General features: G+C 34.3%; 1 protein-coding gene across 1 annotated transcript; it reads right to left on the bottom strand.

Moving 5' to 3' along the window:
• Nucleotides 1-5826: 5826 nt before the first annotated feature.
• Nucleotides 5827-14742, bottom strand: LOC142977153 (uncharacterized). Its single transcript, XM_076120893.1, has 3 exons — nt 14640-14742; nt 14503-14552; nt 5827-8592 (listed from the first exon to the last, which is right to left on the bottom strand). Exons 2-3 carry the CDS (start codon nt 14518-14520, stop codon nt 6271-6273), a joined length of 2340 nt encoding a protein of 779 aa, XP_075977008.1. The 5' UTR covers nt 14521-14552; nt 14640-14742; the 3' UTR covers nt 5827-6270.
• Nucleotides 14743-17118: the final 2376 nt, after the last annotated feature.

The following is a 17118-nucleotide window of genomic DNA, read 5'->3' as shown; positions in this document are numbered from 1 at the left end:
GACAACTGACAAAGAATTCTTAGCAAAGACTCAAAGTACCTCTCAATCCTTAATATCTATGGATAATCGTATGCTTATACAGAATCGTAAGGTACAAACAGACCCGTCGAGTTTCCTATCTCGCACCACCACTTCCACGTGTATAAGTTAACAAAGCTATCGGCGCATCTAGAAAGGAGAACTATTGTTTATTAGAACGATTCGCAGATATATTTCTTATGTTATTTCTACTGTCGCCTTTTAAAGTATTGTTGACGCTACTTCCTTCCTTTCAACTGACAATTAGTATAGGAACAATACCAATTAATTGTTAAACTGTGGAATAGTTAGAACGATTTAATTATTTATTAATCGCAATACAATATAATTATTTGTTAACTATAGTTATTTATCAAGCGACTAGTTTATAACACAATCTTATTTAAACACATAAAAGTATTTTATACACGCTTCTGTGGTGTAAAAGCAGTTTACCCAGAATTTTCCTCTTTGGATGAAAGCAGTGGACTGTTAAAAACATTTTTTAAGCGATGATTTTGATTTCATTTGCATGTTTTGTCTTACAAACCCTTTTTTAGAGTTAAACAAATTTGCATTTGCATTGTATCTATGAAAGATAAGGTGCTAGCTTAAATAATAATTTGAGTGTAATTTCCATTAAGGATGGGTTTATTAAAAATTTAAGGTAAGGACGAAAGCTTTTATAGGTATTATAAATTCATCCAATTACTACAAGGCGATGTAAATTTCATCTTGTTTACCTATCTAGTTTTACTACTCAACAAACAATCCTAATGTCATCAAGTTCTTACTAAGGAATCGTTTTCACTTCTTTACATAAGACGTTAGGAGTCGTTCAATTATCCCACAAACCTGTACTTGTAATTTATAAGAGACTCATAATATAAACAGTAAGTAAATACCCTATGCAGTAAAAGTTAATGTTTTTACAAAGGTCGCCGCGTGTTCTCAGTAGTAAAGTGTACATACATACATGGTGTGCAGTCAATTTATTGTGACGTCTTCCCATATACTAGCTTGTGTAGAGAGCACTGAAACCCGTTACGGTATTGAATAGTATCGATTTATAATTTAATACGGCGAATGGCTTTTTGTTTAGATTCATTTTCAATAACGTACTAAAGAATTGTTTAAGTCAGGCATATGGAGGTACAAAAGTAACCCTTACTACCTATACATATTATTATAAGGTCGGGGAAAAAGTCTTTTCGCATTATAGTATGTATGAACTTGTAATAAAATCTCTTTGGCTTCAAGAATCACAAATGAGTATACGGTTCATTAGGTTTATAAATATCGAGCTTTTTAATGTAGAAAAAAGATTTTATTACCAGTTCATACATACTATAACGCGAAAAGACTTATTCCCCGACCTAATAAGTTAAATTACTCCACAAAAACTTAGTGCGGTATTCCATATCAGTAATTAAATAAATAAAACATAACATATAGCCCTATCGGAGAACTAATTACTCATCACAGTTTGTCTACAATCGGTATTATAATCCTGACAAATTGTTATCATGATCAGACAATGTTAACTCAATGATCCGTGAAATACGCACTATGTATAGTAATTCAGTTAATACGAGTATCATGCTCAAGAAAGCGTGGCCAATCACAAGTGATTAATATTAACTATAAGATTAAATTATCAACTGGTTTGACTATTTCAGTACTAAAGTTTTCTCTTGCGTTTAAGGAAGAAATTATACGCAACCCCCTCTTCTAATCTAATAAGTTTACTATTAATAAACTAACTTAAAGAACTTTCACGTAAGTCTCTTTTAAATTGTAATATCATAAATAATTTCCTTATTAGCTTTAATGTTGACTAAAAAACGTTTAGGTTTAGATTCTTTAACTTGAACGCTAAACTTCAGAAGTTGGAGCGACCGGGTACGCGAGGACTAAACAGCAATTATTTGCAGTCGATACAATTGAGTAGCGATAGCTAACAAATCTAGTTAGAGTATATCAGCTTCGCCTTTAACAAATCTAGTTAGAATGCATTTAAAATTACCGGAGGAAAATAGTAATAACGAATTATGCAAGGGGTTAATTTGTCATACAGAATTAGTTGATTGTATATGGTATGGTAGGAAATCGCCCCACGGATTAAAATTGCATTCTATCGTCACTTTGTATCACGTCATCCCTTCCTAAGTAATACTCAATTGTTGTTTAATTATAATAAAAACATATAATCTTTTTATGCACTTTACAAAAAAACGCCTGCTTAAAAAGGAAAGGTGGATCAACAACAACACGAGCCGGAAGTTTGCCGTTAATTACTTATCGGCTTCTGCATCACGAAACATACCAAATTATTCGTTTATTGGCTCAAATCGATATAAATATTTACGTGTAAGTAATCGATTAATAACTGATAGCTTGTTTTCTTTTTTAATTGTATGAATATTCCACACAATCGGCACATTGTGATTTCCACTTCCTTTTTAAGAATGAAATCAGATTTTCACATATTATTGATGTATGTTGTTACTTACCCTATCTAAAAAGCTAAGTTAATTAACAAGCCTGATACGATATGATAATATTATATCTCAGTAATGGTTCAAATGAATCAAGCTAGCAATTTTCTTCGCATTTCCTCGCAACGCCTATAATAAATGTATACACGAACGCCTACTTGAATAAACATTGCAGTGAACGGAATAGAACTGCGAGAGTTTTAATGCTATCAAACTATATATGGATACATTGGATATTGTATATCTGAATCATTGAAGATAAAATGTGTGTGATGTGTGTGAAATTGTTTTTAGTTATTGTCCTATACAGTGAGTAGACATAATATTTTTTAAGATATTAAAACTGGATTAAAGTTAAAAGAGATATTTCTACAAATAAAACTTCCTTTTATTTAGCAACATTAAAATGTTAGACATTTACAAATCGCGATCATTTACAACTTGTTCAAATAGACCATAATAAAAGGTACTATAGTTCCGTCCGCTCTATTTTACATCGGTGTACTGCGTACTTAATGATAGGTTGTCGAGCCGGGCCTTTTCCTGATTCCTCAAACGAGTACTCGTACTTTAGTACCGGAAAACGCGGAAACGAGTCGGGAAGGAGAGTGAAATGCGCACACCCAGTCACCCAACCCCCGAGATAAGAAGTCAGCAATACAACTTTTTACACAACACGTATCAAGTGGCAATTAGTAGGTTTTCCTGGTCAAGCTTCTTTATCCAATTATAGACGGCAAGTTTGTAATAACAAGAAAGTATCCGGCGGTTAAACAGTTATGCTTTATATCCTCCTTATACCGCAGTACCTACTTACAAATAGTTAGAACTACGTTGTTACGGAAAGTAATAATTAAAAATATGACCTGAGCAGCAAAGATGTTTCAGGGACAGTATTCGTTTTTTTTTTACCCAGATGCAATAAAAAGTAGTTGTTATCACAATAAATTAACGTTGTTTTTTTGCTTAAAGTAAGTTGTCAATGTGAGTAATCCCCCCATAAACGTAACGAATTTTACCCCTTTTTTATAGATTCTTGTAAAAAAAACCCGTAAATACTCAGTATTATAGGCATTATTATCAACTTTACTCCTAAAAACGTAAGCGAATAAATAGCAATGCTTGCTGCTGATGACTGACACGTGTTTAAAAAACAAATATGTAAGATGGTTTTATTCGTTCATTATCCGTTGATTTATGATTGATTATCTAATTGACTGTCTGTCAGGAGAACAAAAAAATAGCAGAACAATTTCTTAAATCCATGAATATTGCATGAATGTCTGCCTCTACAATAACAGTTAAAGAGGTTTATGTCTGCTTCAGTTTAAACATCTCTCGTACCTCATTGATTGTTGAGATGAAGATTGTCCCTTCAAACGTCTAAGGCGCACATGGTTGCATTTCGATGTTTTCCTTCGCCGTTGCAATAAGTGACAATTATTTACACACAAATAGTAATGATATATGCAAATACCCACTGATTTAATTTCAATCAACAAATAATATAATTTATTACAGCCGACGTAATAAAAGCGGGTTGGAAATATCACTAAACGCAAAACCTGTGCAAAGATGCGTCGATTTAAAGAAAAAAAGGTTACGAATGAAAAACCTACAATGAACAGCAGTTCCATTCTCTACTGCTATCGACTACCGTCAACCGGCTAGCTATCGAGAAAATTTACACGAAAATCTGTTTAGCGCCTCTATCGGGCTCCTTCAGAACTATTTTGACAGTACATTTTAAATGTCGAACTTTCGATACTCGCAAGTACCGGCTGCATAGAATTGCGCTACTGTAATTAGAAATTAAAATTTTAAACTGATTTTTTTTCTTGTTTTTTTTTTCGAATACTGCGAATTAAACCCATCTTACAATGGAATCATAATCTTACAAGTATTATGAAGCCTGGATTGATTGATTTATGATTTCTTGTTTACTGTACTTGCGTGTCATAATCTACTAAATGCATATAAGCTCATTAGACGATATTGAGTAAATGTATCGTTGCACGACGTGCTCTACATTAATCTTGGCAGAAATGCTTGTTCAGTCGTAAATGTGATCTCTAACACTTTGTAGCCAATTATTTCTAGCAAAGGACTTTGTTTAAAATTCTTGCAACTTGATATTGTTGTTATTGTAGACTTTAATAGCCGAGTGCGAGGCGGACTCAGGCACGATAGGTTCCGTACTATCAATACTTACTCTTAAAGTTAATTTATTAGGACTTATTCTGTGAATATTTTATGTCGTTTATTAGTTGCCGCTATCAATATCGAGTAAAATTAAAGAAGAGCCTTAAGGGCAAAAGGAGACCCATATGATAGACTGCCTCCGCGGCGCAGTGGTTTGGGTTGCCACGCCGCTATCATTGCGTCGGGACGTCGTGGGTTCAATTCCCACTCAGGACAATTATATGTACGATCCACAAATAATTGCTTTGGGTCTGGTTGTACTTCGTGTCCGTTGTTTGTATGTCTGTAAAAGTCTTGTGTTTGTGCGGGAGTTCTTTTGTTTTAATATCACTTTTTCATAGCTTTTCAAAGTTTCGGTAGATGCCTCTTAATTATTCACGTTAGGAGAAACGCCAACAATAAAATAGACGGCATGTTTCGCTTCACCACGATACAATTTGTTTGACGAGATTCACAAATAAAAAGGCAGAGAGGCACTCTTGATCTCGGTCTCGATCTTGGTCTCGATAGTTATGACTGCTCAGTATAAGTTGGTACGTCGTATTAGTACTAGTAATTAGCTGTATCGAGTTCTGGGTTCGCCTACTATGACCCTCTTAGGTGTGGTTTAAGGGAACGGCTATTACTAGATAGACAGACATTAATTTTATAAGTATTTAGTAACCCGTAATTTCTCTGTAAGGGATACTTAAATTCTGTTAGAGGTTATGACTAGGGTGTTAAACATTTTCAAAATGTCTGACTAACAAAATAGCTTATTGTTTCAATTTAATCTCGACTGAAGGAGACCCACAGATCTATGCGACTTTTAAATATATAAACCATGCTACGCACTTTAACAAGGGGTACATGGTGTGTATAGTACAAGCGTGTGAAGCATGGAGTTGAGCTCTACATTAAAAACGATAACGTTATCTGATATAAATCTAAGTATTTTCAATAAATTATTGTATTTTAAAAAATATATCTTATCCTATATTATGCATCGGTAAATTACTATTCTTATCATCGTCACTCCACTATACTTATTTTCGTTATTTCATGTATCATTTTTATATATCCTTCAAGTTTTATTCGTAGCAGGTATCCAATTTTTATTAAAACTCAATAATTTATATTCTTTATTAAAACCATTTAATTTATTACACTAATTAGGTACCTATCCCAAATTATTGCACATCAATTAGGAAGAATACACAACGAACAATTTTGTAATAAATAACAAGCTGTAAAAATAACTCTTTACAAATAATTCATTCTTATAAAAATGCTGGACATTTTGCATTTTGTCCCATTTTACAAGAACATCATGCGTGTATTTACATGAAAATAAGTTAAACTGTGCATTATGAAGGCACGTTTGTAACAAGCCAATACTCTACTGCAAGCCAAACTAAATATGCTGTATGAATAGACTTACAATGGTCTTTGCCTGCAGTCAAGTCTTAACTAATTTGTACATATACAAAAGGTACTTATTGATTCCTATATTTACATTACCTTATTTTTTTTACATACACATTGTATAAACTACAAATCTAATATAATTTACTTATGATAATCTTTTCTTTTCGTTTCTCTCACTTTTGTTTTTTGAGAACGATGAAATAGAATCTGGCTTTTCATTTTTGTTAATCATTCTTTTTGGGTGTGAGTGGTAATTCCTTGGGTATGATGGAGGCTTCTGTTTGCCAACAGGTGGAACGTAATGGTATCCTAATGTGTATTCTGCTTCTGGGTTGTAATCTTGATGAACGACTGACTGACTGTATGTTGCGGACAGTGGATGGGAATGAACGTATGACACCTTTTCGGTTGTGGGGTTGTGAAGGTACGTCTGAGGCACCATCACCTTGTACGGCATCTGATATTTAGAATGAGGCATTGGAGTAACATAACTCACGCTCTGAACCATTCCTGAACTTTGTTTACCAGTTTTATAGTGAGTTGGCAAAACAGTGGCTATGGTGTGGTCCTTGCTTGGGTAATTTTCGCTTAGAACTAAGCCTTGATCATCTGAATCATCTTGTTGTTGCTGGTATACATAGTTCTGATGTCCGCTCACGTCTTCCTGCGTTATATGAGACTGCGCTACTTGAGAAACATAATGAGCATCTTGTTGAGCTGGTTGATTATTCTGAACATAGTATTCTTGAGAAATTACATGAGAATCTTTAGGAGATTCGTAATGAGATGGTGCTGGTGATACTGACGCTTCGTATCCGGCGGGCAATGATTGTGAGTTTCCGTCTTTAGGTACAGTGTATTCGGGAGCTGCCGAATGCGTCTCATATTGAACTTCGGCGTGAGCTTGGGGGGCTGCATATTCAGTTTCAGCATGAACCTGTGGAGCAGAGTACTCAGCCCCGGCATGTGCCTGAGAAGACGTGTAAGCGTGAGCGTCATGTGATACCGATGTTTCATATCCACTTGTAACATGTGCTGGTACCTCATACTGAACTTGGGCGCCAGTATCATGAGCACCGGCGCTGTGATCTAATGCTGCGTGGGCACTTTGTACTTCCTCTGAAGATACATGTTCGGTATGTTGTTGATAATGGGAAGAAGGTATGTAGAATTTTTGTGATGACACAGCTGATTGAGGTACATACTGGTACTGGTATTCATATTTTTGTGGTAACGATGGCTGTTTGTAAAGGGTGTGACCTTTGGGAGCGGAGTAATGGTGACGCAAGTAGCTAGAAGGATATCGAGCCATCACGGGTTGTACAGCTGAATACTGGACCCCAGAACTGTGAGACTGCGTGTATGATGGTTGCACGTAGGGGTGTGCATAATGCTGCGGTTCATACTGTGACACAGACGAACCCGCTGAGCTTCCTACTGCTTCTGATGACAACGGGCTTGAGTATGTCATAACCTGAGGTGCAAAATTATATCCAATCTTCTTAAAGTACTGATTTACTAACTCTTGCAAATTCAAACTGTTCAAGTAATTTGACAGTGGATAGTTGTGTGGTAGATTAGCGTATAGCTCAGCAGTAGGATTTGTAAGTGAAGAGCTTGGAATTCTCAGTACCAATACAGGAACAACCTTTTGCTCAATATGAGAGCTGCGTAAATGATCCTGAGTCAGACCCACATTTTGGTAATCAGGATTCTTTATGAGCTGTGTAGGATCAACCAAGTAATTTGGCATAACCGTGGGGAACTGTCCACTGAGGCCTGAGAATTGTTCACCGTTGTAGGTTGTGTAAAGAGTTGAAGGATGGGATGAGTAAGAAGTACTTCCATGTCCATGTCCAGAAGATGAAGAATGTGAAGGAGTTTTAAACTCAACCGCTGGCTTGTCGTAATGATACGCTGGCTTCTCATCCTTTACCGGGACTAATTCAAAAGCTTGAGAAGGCTGAATTTCAACACTTGTTTTGACGTGTTTTCCATTTGGTTTCTCGTAATGATGCACGGTGTGGTATGTTTGAGCATTACCAGCGGGGATATCTTCTTGGGAGTACGGGTAAATCATGAACTTGCCTTTTTCTTGAGCTGGTTTACCAAAATATGAGTAGGTATAACCGTTATTTGTTTTGTACCCATATCCGAGATTAGCGTCAATGGTTCGTTTTCCTTTAGTTTTTGTGTCTGTGTCATTAACAATCTCAATGGCAATAACGGCAGGGAAATGTCCTGGCGGAGGAAGTTTAAGTTTTTCTGTGGCTGTTTCCTCTTTAGTCTTTTTTTCTTCTTTAGGAGATTCATTTTGTATACCAAACTTTGCTTCTACATCTCTTAAAAATTTCTTCTCGTCTGCAGTTAATGTGGTGTTGGACTGTTTCTTTTCTTTTACTTCTGATTTGTATTTCTTAGGATCTGGGTCGGCGCTGATGATTGTCAGCAGGCCGCAAAACAATATCTGGAATTGAAATAATATCATATTAATAAGTGAAATAATGATCAGCGTTTTGTGCAAAATGCTCTGTTTTTTAATAATCAATACTGTATTATTAACTATCATCGCTCAAGAGAATAAATAAAAGGCGTATGAAATGAAGTTATTTCTGTAGCATGTTTACAATGATTATGATTGTTCGTCTGTAAGACGTCCCATTAACTTTACTGATTGCGTGCTAGTCTCCTCGCGCTCAAGTCTTCACTCTCTACGCGAGGTTTGCAATTAGGTAACATAAAATTATCTTTATTTCTCAGTATTCCATCACTGAGTAAATCTTTTGAAATATTATAAACAGCTGTTATAAAAATGACTGCTGACAATCGCTTTAAATAATACATCCGCATATAAATGCATACTCGCAAAACACTTTAAATTTTAAATTTGTTTCCGATAACTTTCCATTTGAGACATTTTTGAACAAATCTACTGAATATTAATTTTGACGTTTGAAATAACATTCATTTTTATCTCAATCATAAAGAACGTCGTTTTTCATTAAGAGAAATACTGGCAGTAAGCATTATCGTTCCTTATAATCTGTCGCTTGCATAACAGTGGTTTTCTCGCGCGTGCGATAGAGCGCGCGACCCGTGTGGCCCGTTGCTTTCCACGACCCCGAGGCCCGATGAGCTCGCTGATTAATTACCGACATGTTAACATAATGTGGAAGTATAATTGTAAGCTTACGCAACATTTAATTTGCGCGCTTGCGTGGCGATTCCCCACGATCTTTATTGTCAGCCGTCGGAACATTAGCGCAGACTAATTGTCAAGACACAAACTAGATGGGTATTAACAAAGTTTTACTACAACCGATGCATTAATGATGTCGCAGATTTGTAATGTTAAATCGACATATAATTGCAGTTGATATCGGGCACGTGTTAATAGAGCAATAACATTGATGGAGGCGCGTGTTCGTGCGGTCGTCGATGCAATACGAGATGAAAGTAATCGGTGTATCGTTGGAGGCATATATAAATGTGAGAGAAAGTTCTACAGTCCAGCGTCCAGCCCGCAAAGGATTACAACATCGAATAACAATACATTTCCTCGTTTCGACTTGACTCCTGTCGAGACCAGATAACTGTAATTTAGGTTCGCTGCAGATTCGTGACTCCTTTGTTTTACCCGTAAATTACTTGAAATCGAACGAAAGTAAGTGGACTTAGAAAATAGGTGTAACATTCTAAGTTATATAGGACGCTTAAGATAAGTTGTTCGACGTTGTACAAATTACGCGAGACAGTGTTAAGAACATGACAGTAAATAAGCAAAGAGCAATAGTAAAAATAGATAATGAGAATGCAAATCTTACTACTTACTATTCTGTAAAGTATAAACTTTATGTAGGAAATCTACCAGAAAATATATACGCTACAATTTAATAATCTTCTCATAATTTAAATGTAAGTGAGATGACGCTTACCTAACATCAATTAAAACTAAAATGTTCGTAAATGTCGGTAAAAACACAGAATTATAATATAACAATCTTGCCGGATGTTTCAAAAGATTATAATTCTCGTCGATACCAATCATAAACTTTATTTGTTAAACTCAGTAATCTTAAAAATTAGAATTAGATACAACCTATATTTATTTGTAGGATAAGACTAAAGTCGGTAGTATATTAAACGTGTGTAATGTGTGTATCGAATCGCGACGCGCATTCGTAAGCACTTCTCTAAACATTTCTATTCAGAATGTGCACTCAGGTCAAGACATAACTGTCTGCACCTTTGTATTATTGTCAAGTTTACAATCTAATGTTTACTGTGATAAACTACTACATCATGTACAACAAAGCTTTAGCTAACTTTTAGAATTGGAAGAGGGTAGTAGTAAAAGCATTGAATAGTCGAAAGATGCAATCGGTTGCAACTTGCAATATTCATAAGATAAAAGTTAATGACATATTCAGAATCTAAAAAACCACATCCTAAAAAATATACATTGACTGTTCTTTTTGTTTTACGAAATAATTATCTTTTGAAACGAGTACATACTTTATTTTTAAGACAAAATTATGAGTAGTAGTAATTATAACTATTATTATATTTTACATACCTCATACGGCCATAACAACTACGCCTATGATTGTGTTTGACAGTCAAATTGCTGTTAATAAAAGTTGTTCAGTAAGTAGCATCATATCATGCAACTATAATTTATTATGCGAAACCAAAACTTCTTATGTGTAGAAGTTGAACGGTCTACATCGGCCATGGCCATCGGCATAGCTTTGATTGTTTAAATAAAACTAACGAGAGGTAATAACTATTAAACCTACTTATTAATACGGGGTCAGTAGTCCATATTACAAAATTCCACAAGCTCGTAAAACATATGTTGAGATATAAACAAATATTTACGTAACGCAAAGGAAAAACGATGTTTCAACGATGCGTCACTCGATCGTAAAAAGATAATCTTCAAACGATTTCCTCGGAAATATATACATAACGATTGGAGAAAACTAGCTGGCGGATGTCTCGAACAATTATTATCTATAGATTATAACAGGCGATTACACATATACATCCATCCTTGAGGAATTTTATAAGTGTGTACTTAAATAGTAGTAACGATGAGAAAATTGTCGCTAAGATTGACTTATTGATGTGTGATTTCCTTAGTCTAGTTGATTGGTTTGTAGCATTATTAGACCAATGCTCGTAAGCTTTTGCCGTTTCAGTGCGGCTCTCTCTTTAAACTGTCAAGCATCATAAAATAGCAAAACTTTTTATCTTAACTTTTTTCAGCTACAGAATCAAAACCCTGCACAGCCTTTTTATCATTCTTATTGTCTCCTCGTCAAATAATTTTCTAAAAGTTATCCATCAACCATTCTTTAAGAAAAAAATAATTTGATCTATATGGGTCTTATCACTAGTTTATCATTGCCTTCCTACTCTAACGTCGTATTACCTATTCAATTTTAAATAACACTTTTACAAAATGCAACTTTATGTAACACGAATGTATGTCATCATATTTTCAAACACTATTTTGTGTCTGCAACCACAAAATCTAGCCACAAAAGCCCAAATGCGAATCTAACACGCGATAATGATGAAAAATGATGCAGGCATCAAAACACCATTCAAATTTTTTATTAAAGCAAATTGTAACTAGATATCGTAATAGACATTACGGACATGTTATGAGTCTTATATAAAACGGGCAATACTTCAGTGAATGATGCAACTATCTAATGGTATACTGTATAAATATGCGCATATATTTTGTTAATTCCGTTAAAAACGGAAACGTTAATCAACTTGCATCTACCGCATGTTACGTTTGCGCTTATAAAAGTATACAAATGTCTGTTTATTAGACAGTCGCTGACGTGAAAAATTATGCTGTAGGTATTCATTTGTTTACTATTTTTCGTATAGTTAATGGTCACCTAGTTTTAAAGTAAATCGAGCTGCTAGAACGAATTTGTCATGACATCACGTGTCTTATTTTAATTTAAATAACCGAAACATTAAAGTTAGTTATTTTTCATATGTAAGCGTGCTGTCATAAACACAAAGGAGATCGGCCTTAATACCAGAAAATAATTACTAAGAATTGTCTAATCCAGTTAGTGCCTCATTCATTATTTATTAACGAAAGGGTTGGACTAGCAAAGTAAAAGTATGAAGGCAATTTAGCAGTGCTAATAAACCTTTATGTCACAGATTGTCTAACTCGCTAATAGTGGGCGTGTCTATTAAATGACAAAATACATTATATGAAACACTGATGTATGGTCAAGTTTCTAATTCAAGCAGGAAATTATTATGGGCGTTACTAAATGAAAAAGCGATGACATAAGTGACATTACTGCATATTATAAGTATGTAACGCTATCATAAAATTTAATATTTCCCTCTTTTATTATTGTAAGCTGATAGAGCGTGTCGTTTTATTATAGTAAAATTAATTAATTCAATGCGAAAGTTTAGAAACTGAATCATACTTGTCATTCCGTTTGGCGCCATAAAAAAAGTAAAATTAGAAGTTTTAATTATGTATTTGTCTTTTTTCTTCACACCTTTGCAAAGTGACAATGCCGACGGTTTTTTTGTTGTAATATCAATAACCTTTTTTAAAACCCATGACTGTCCCAGTGCTGGGCAAAGGTGATCTCTCGATCGAAGAAGGGATCAGGCCCTGAGCTCTGGTGGACTCAAAACCTAATCGGTCCCTGGCCTTGTGCGGGTTATTCTACGATAGTAAATACGACTTCAAGATGACAGTCGCGTATTCATTATGAAATTTAAACTTAATTCTTGAATAAACGGATATGTTATAACAAATTACGAAAATGTTGACATAATAAACAACGTAACTTTAACCTTGGTAGTAAATGTGAAGAAAGTTTGTTAACGTCATCGGAATCCGTTTAATACGTAATAGTTACTTCATTAACATAAATATTCTTTATCGAACAACCTTCACGAGTAATGGCTGTTACTTAAATAAATTCCATGATTTTTATAAATTAATTCATCCTTATTTGGACTTAAGTTCACTTTTAACTTAACCTTTCGTGACCTTAAATGGCCTGTTGTCATAATTATCCAAAGATAAAATTAAACGTAACTCGAGGATTAAACTAGAACTATGGAATAAGAAGATGAAAAGCTCGTTTAAGTACATCTTGCACTTCGCAAGTGGATGAATGAGGCATGAAAGCGACCGCCCTAATCTAATTTTAACGCATCTTCTTTTTAGGTTTCCTGTTTCTTCAACAATTTAGCAGCTCGTATTTTTTATATTCTATGAAATATACCGCTGGAACTGCTTCAATATACTTACCTGTATTATACTAATTAAAGGCTAAAAATAGTTATGTCATTGTCAATATAAAGTTGTAACTATGAATAAATAAATATGACCTACAGACAAAAGGAAGTCATCCCAAAATAAGTTACCGGTAGTCTTGTTAGTCGTCAAGTTCAATACTTTTACTTATTTCCTCGTGGGTTATTTTAAGAAATTTCCTGGGCTTTATTTTTAAACTGTTCATTAACATTAATATTTTAAAATAAAGGTCGACCTCGTGTTTATATTTATAAGTAACAAAGTTTGTTTTTTCATAAAGCTTTATACTTCAAGATTAATTGAATTACAGAACTAATAATTTGTTAGACTGATCCCGAAATTTACCAAAGTTTGATTGCTTAGGTATTTTTCACTCCAATGAAACTTCAAATTATAGGAAACCCTCTAAAGGGTGAACGAAAATGTCCTTGAACTGCGGATATTGACATACACAAAAATATAGGTTTATATAAAACAATGGCGAATTAGTCTGTAGTAAGAAATGGAGTGGAATATGAATTGATTACATTGTAACCTATGACTCTGATTACAAGATTATCTGTGAGAACGAACTAAAGTTTACTGCAAGTGAGTAAGTATAGAACTTAACTGGAAGGGAAACAATTTTATGTATTTGCTTTTTAAATAACAAATTATTACATATGTAGGATATTTAGATATAAAAAATAAGATTTAGAACAAAAAATAAAAAAAAACTTATAGTCTAGTCTATCTGTAAATGCTAATGGAGCGTTAATACTGTAAAATCATATTGTTCAATTAAGTCTGCTTATCAACATAATTAAGCGATAATTTTATTTTTAAAACCTTTAATGTGGTTTCAACTTAATTTTAAGGAAGAGTGGTCGTTTTATGGCCCTAAACCTATGTCATTGTAAGACGGAAGTGTTTATGTTTATATTCAATTAAGGTTACATGCACAATTGCACCTCGTAACACTAACGATCATCGCTAATGACGCTCCGTATTAAGAAACTTGAACTTTACACTTGTTACTACACGATTGTATAACATAAAAAAAACATTTACCAGTGCGTATAACCGCATCTTGTCTGTGACGTCACTCGCCTCCGCACTTTCTGTCAAAAGAAAAACAAACTTATCAGATCACAGCACTCCACATCACAACACTTATCACATTCACGTCACTAGGAGGTATGAAGTACCTGTGTGTAGTCTACGGCGAGTATATGGATCGAACGGGTATATGCAAAGCAATGGTTCAGCGAAAGACAACGTTACCTTCTTTTATACCTCGGAAACATTCCCACAAGATGCGCAAGAGGCTTCGCTTGACCGAAAGCGCTCACTCGGCGGCGGCTTCGCGGCTCCGGTACAGCGCATGCGCGTGCACTCCGATCGACCAACTTGACTGCACGCTTTCACTGATCTGTCAACAACGGCTGATAATGTTCTTTATTAGCTTTTTACAGTATTGCTTTCACGAGGTGCAGTTTTTTTTTTAAATATTTGAATAATTAAGGCTGTTTTGATAAAATCTGAATGACGTTTGCAGATTATACAAATATCCTCTCACTATTTAATTCGTTCGGATTTTTTTGTTAATTAACTATTTGAATAATATATTAAGTCTCATTTCTTTGCAGTGGCTATATCAAAACAAGTGCAAGTCAATCTTGCGTACACATCAATCCAAGAATGGTGAAATGATTCACTTATAAACCGGTGAAGTTGAAAGGTTTCACTTTTGCTTACCGGTTTATCAAAAGTCATTTAAGGACCTTTACTAGTACGAGTATGGCATTCCTGAAATACAACTTACTTATGTAAGAAATTTGTTACAAAATCAATCAAAAATTGTATTATTATTGGATAAGGAAATCGTTTTAAGATTCAACGTATTTTTTTCTGTTGTCGCCATTTTTATTTCTAATGCTGATATTTCAAAGTGCGCCCATTCGTTAAGAGAACGTACAATAGGTGGCAGACAGAAGCGCTTTCGATTTATTTGCATACAGCCAGTAGTTAGGCTGAACGCGCGACGCTCTTGTGCCCAAAAATGTTTTGTTTACTAAAAACAATACCCAAAAATTATATAAGTAAGTACTAGCTTATATAATTTACAAGGTACACGAACTTATCTTTGTAACATATATGATTCACTACTTTTTAGATTGTTTTGTGATGTACTTCATAAAACGAGCATTGCAGTAAACGTAAAACGACAGCAAAGCTATGTTTATGAAAAAAAATAGTCCAAAAGTCTCTATAAAGAAAACATCTCTTAAAGCTATCGAATATATACCACGAATATACGATGATAAATGTAGAATTAATTAAAAAATGATTTATTTCGAAAGGTACAGTCGTCAATCATAAGTCATGTCATGTTTTTCTCACCGCTTCCTTATCATTTCACTTACCTTTACATGGGAAAATCTATCTATTGTTTAGTTTTCAGGCCACCACTATCCACACATATAAACGTAAAACAAATTTTAGTTCTGAACGACAGCGTATTTTTTGAGAAAAAAGCGTGTTTATTTTACATTTGAAGGTGTTCCAAATTAAGAATGGTTTGAATCTCCAGTAACACAATTAAATACGCCTGAAAAATGTATATCCCCCAATAATATTATACAATTATATCTGTCATGAAATTCTGTATGTCAACATTCAAAACCCGAAGTCATACATACGCCCTTTTATTTCACACAATTTAAAGACGGGTTGAGTCGCATAGGTCAGCTAGTGATAAACATAACTTCATAACGTAAAAGTAATGTTACGATAAACACAGCCTGGACTGTTTCATACGCAATCCTCAACGCAAGACAGTAAACTCTCTTCATAAGGGTCGGTTCTCATCTGACGGAAGATGCGTCGGGCACAGTTTAATAAGTACCTATGGGCTTTGCACCGACGCATCGTAGGTTGAGTATGAACGGTCAAGTGTTTTTCTTTAGGTAAATTTGTCTGTTCTAGCGTTGCGCGATAATATGCGACGTATATTCCGTCAAATATGTACTGACCCTAAACGTAACATAACATTTCCACCATTATCGAAAGTAAACATTAAAGTGTGTTAACCATTAAGCACATGTAACGTTACGACTTGTTAAACGAAAACTAATAAGTATTGATTAACTGCTTTAAGCTTAGTAACTCATAATCCCACTGACATATATATTAGAAATGTCTGCACAAAATACACTAGCTATTAGTTAAAATACTTGTATAATTTATATGAAAAGTCATGAGCCATAAGTATTGTTAAGTATATGTTATATTTCCTTGTTATGTCTTGAAAAGCTTAAAAGCCAACCCATTGCTATCTTAATATCAGGCATTCAAAATAACAGACTTGGATGTTATGTACTTACTACCTCATAAAGTTTTGCTGATAATCATTATAATTACTAAAACGTAAGGAAAAAATGCGTTTCATTTCACTGGTTGTGAAGTAAGGAATTATAGAAATGAACCATTACCCAACATCCGTCTTTATTTAAAGATTATGTGGGAGTAAGGTATATATGAGTACTTGCATGCAATAATTACTTATTAGAACATTTGAAAAGACAGTTAATTAAACACTAATGAGTATTTTCATTTGCAACATCAAACTATTCGATGAGTACAATCGAGAATCCATTTGGTAAGTTCATATCTGTGTATCACTTA

The sequence above is a fragment of the Anticarsia gemmatalis genome, chromosome 12 (assembly GCF_050436995.1).
Source record: "Anticarsia gemmatalis isolate Benzon Research Colony breed Stoneville strain chromosome 12, ilAntGemm2 primary, whole genome shotgun sequence".
In the NCBI taxonomy this organism is placed as follows: Eukaryota; Metazoa; Arthropoda; class Insecta; order Lepidoptera; family Erebidae; genus Anticarsia; species Anticarsia gemmatalis.
This window is presented reverse-complemented; position numbering and strand designations above follow the sequence as displayed.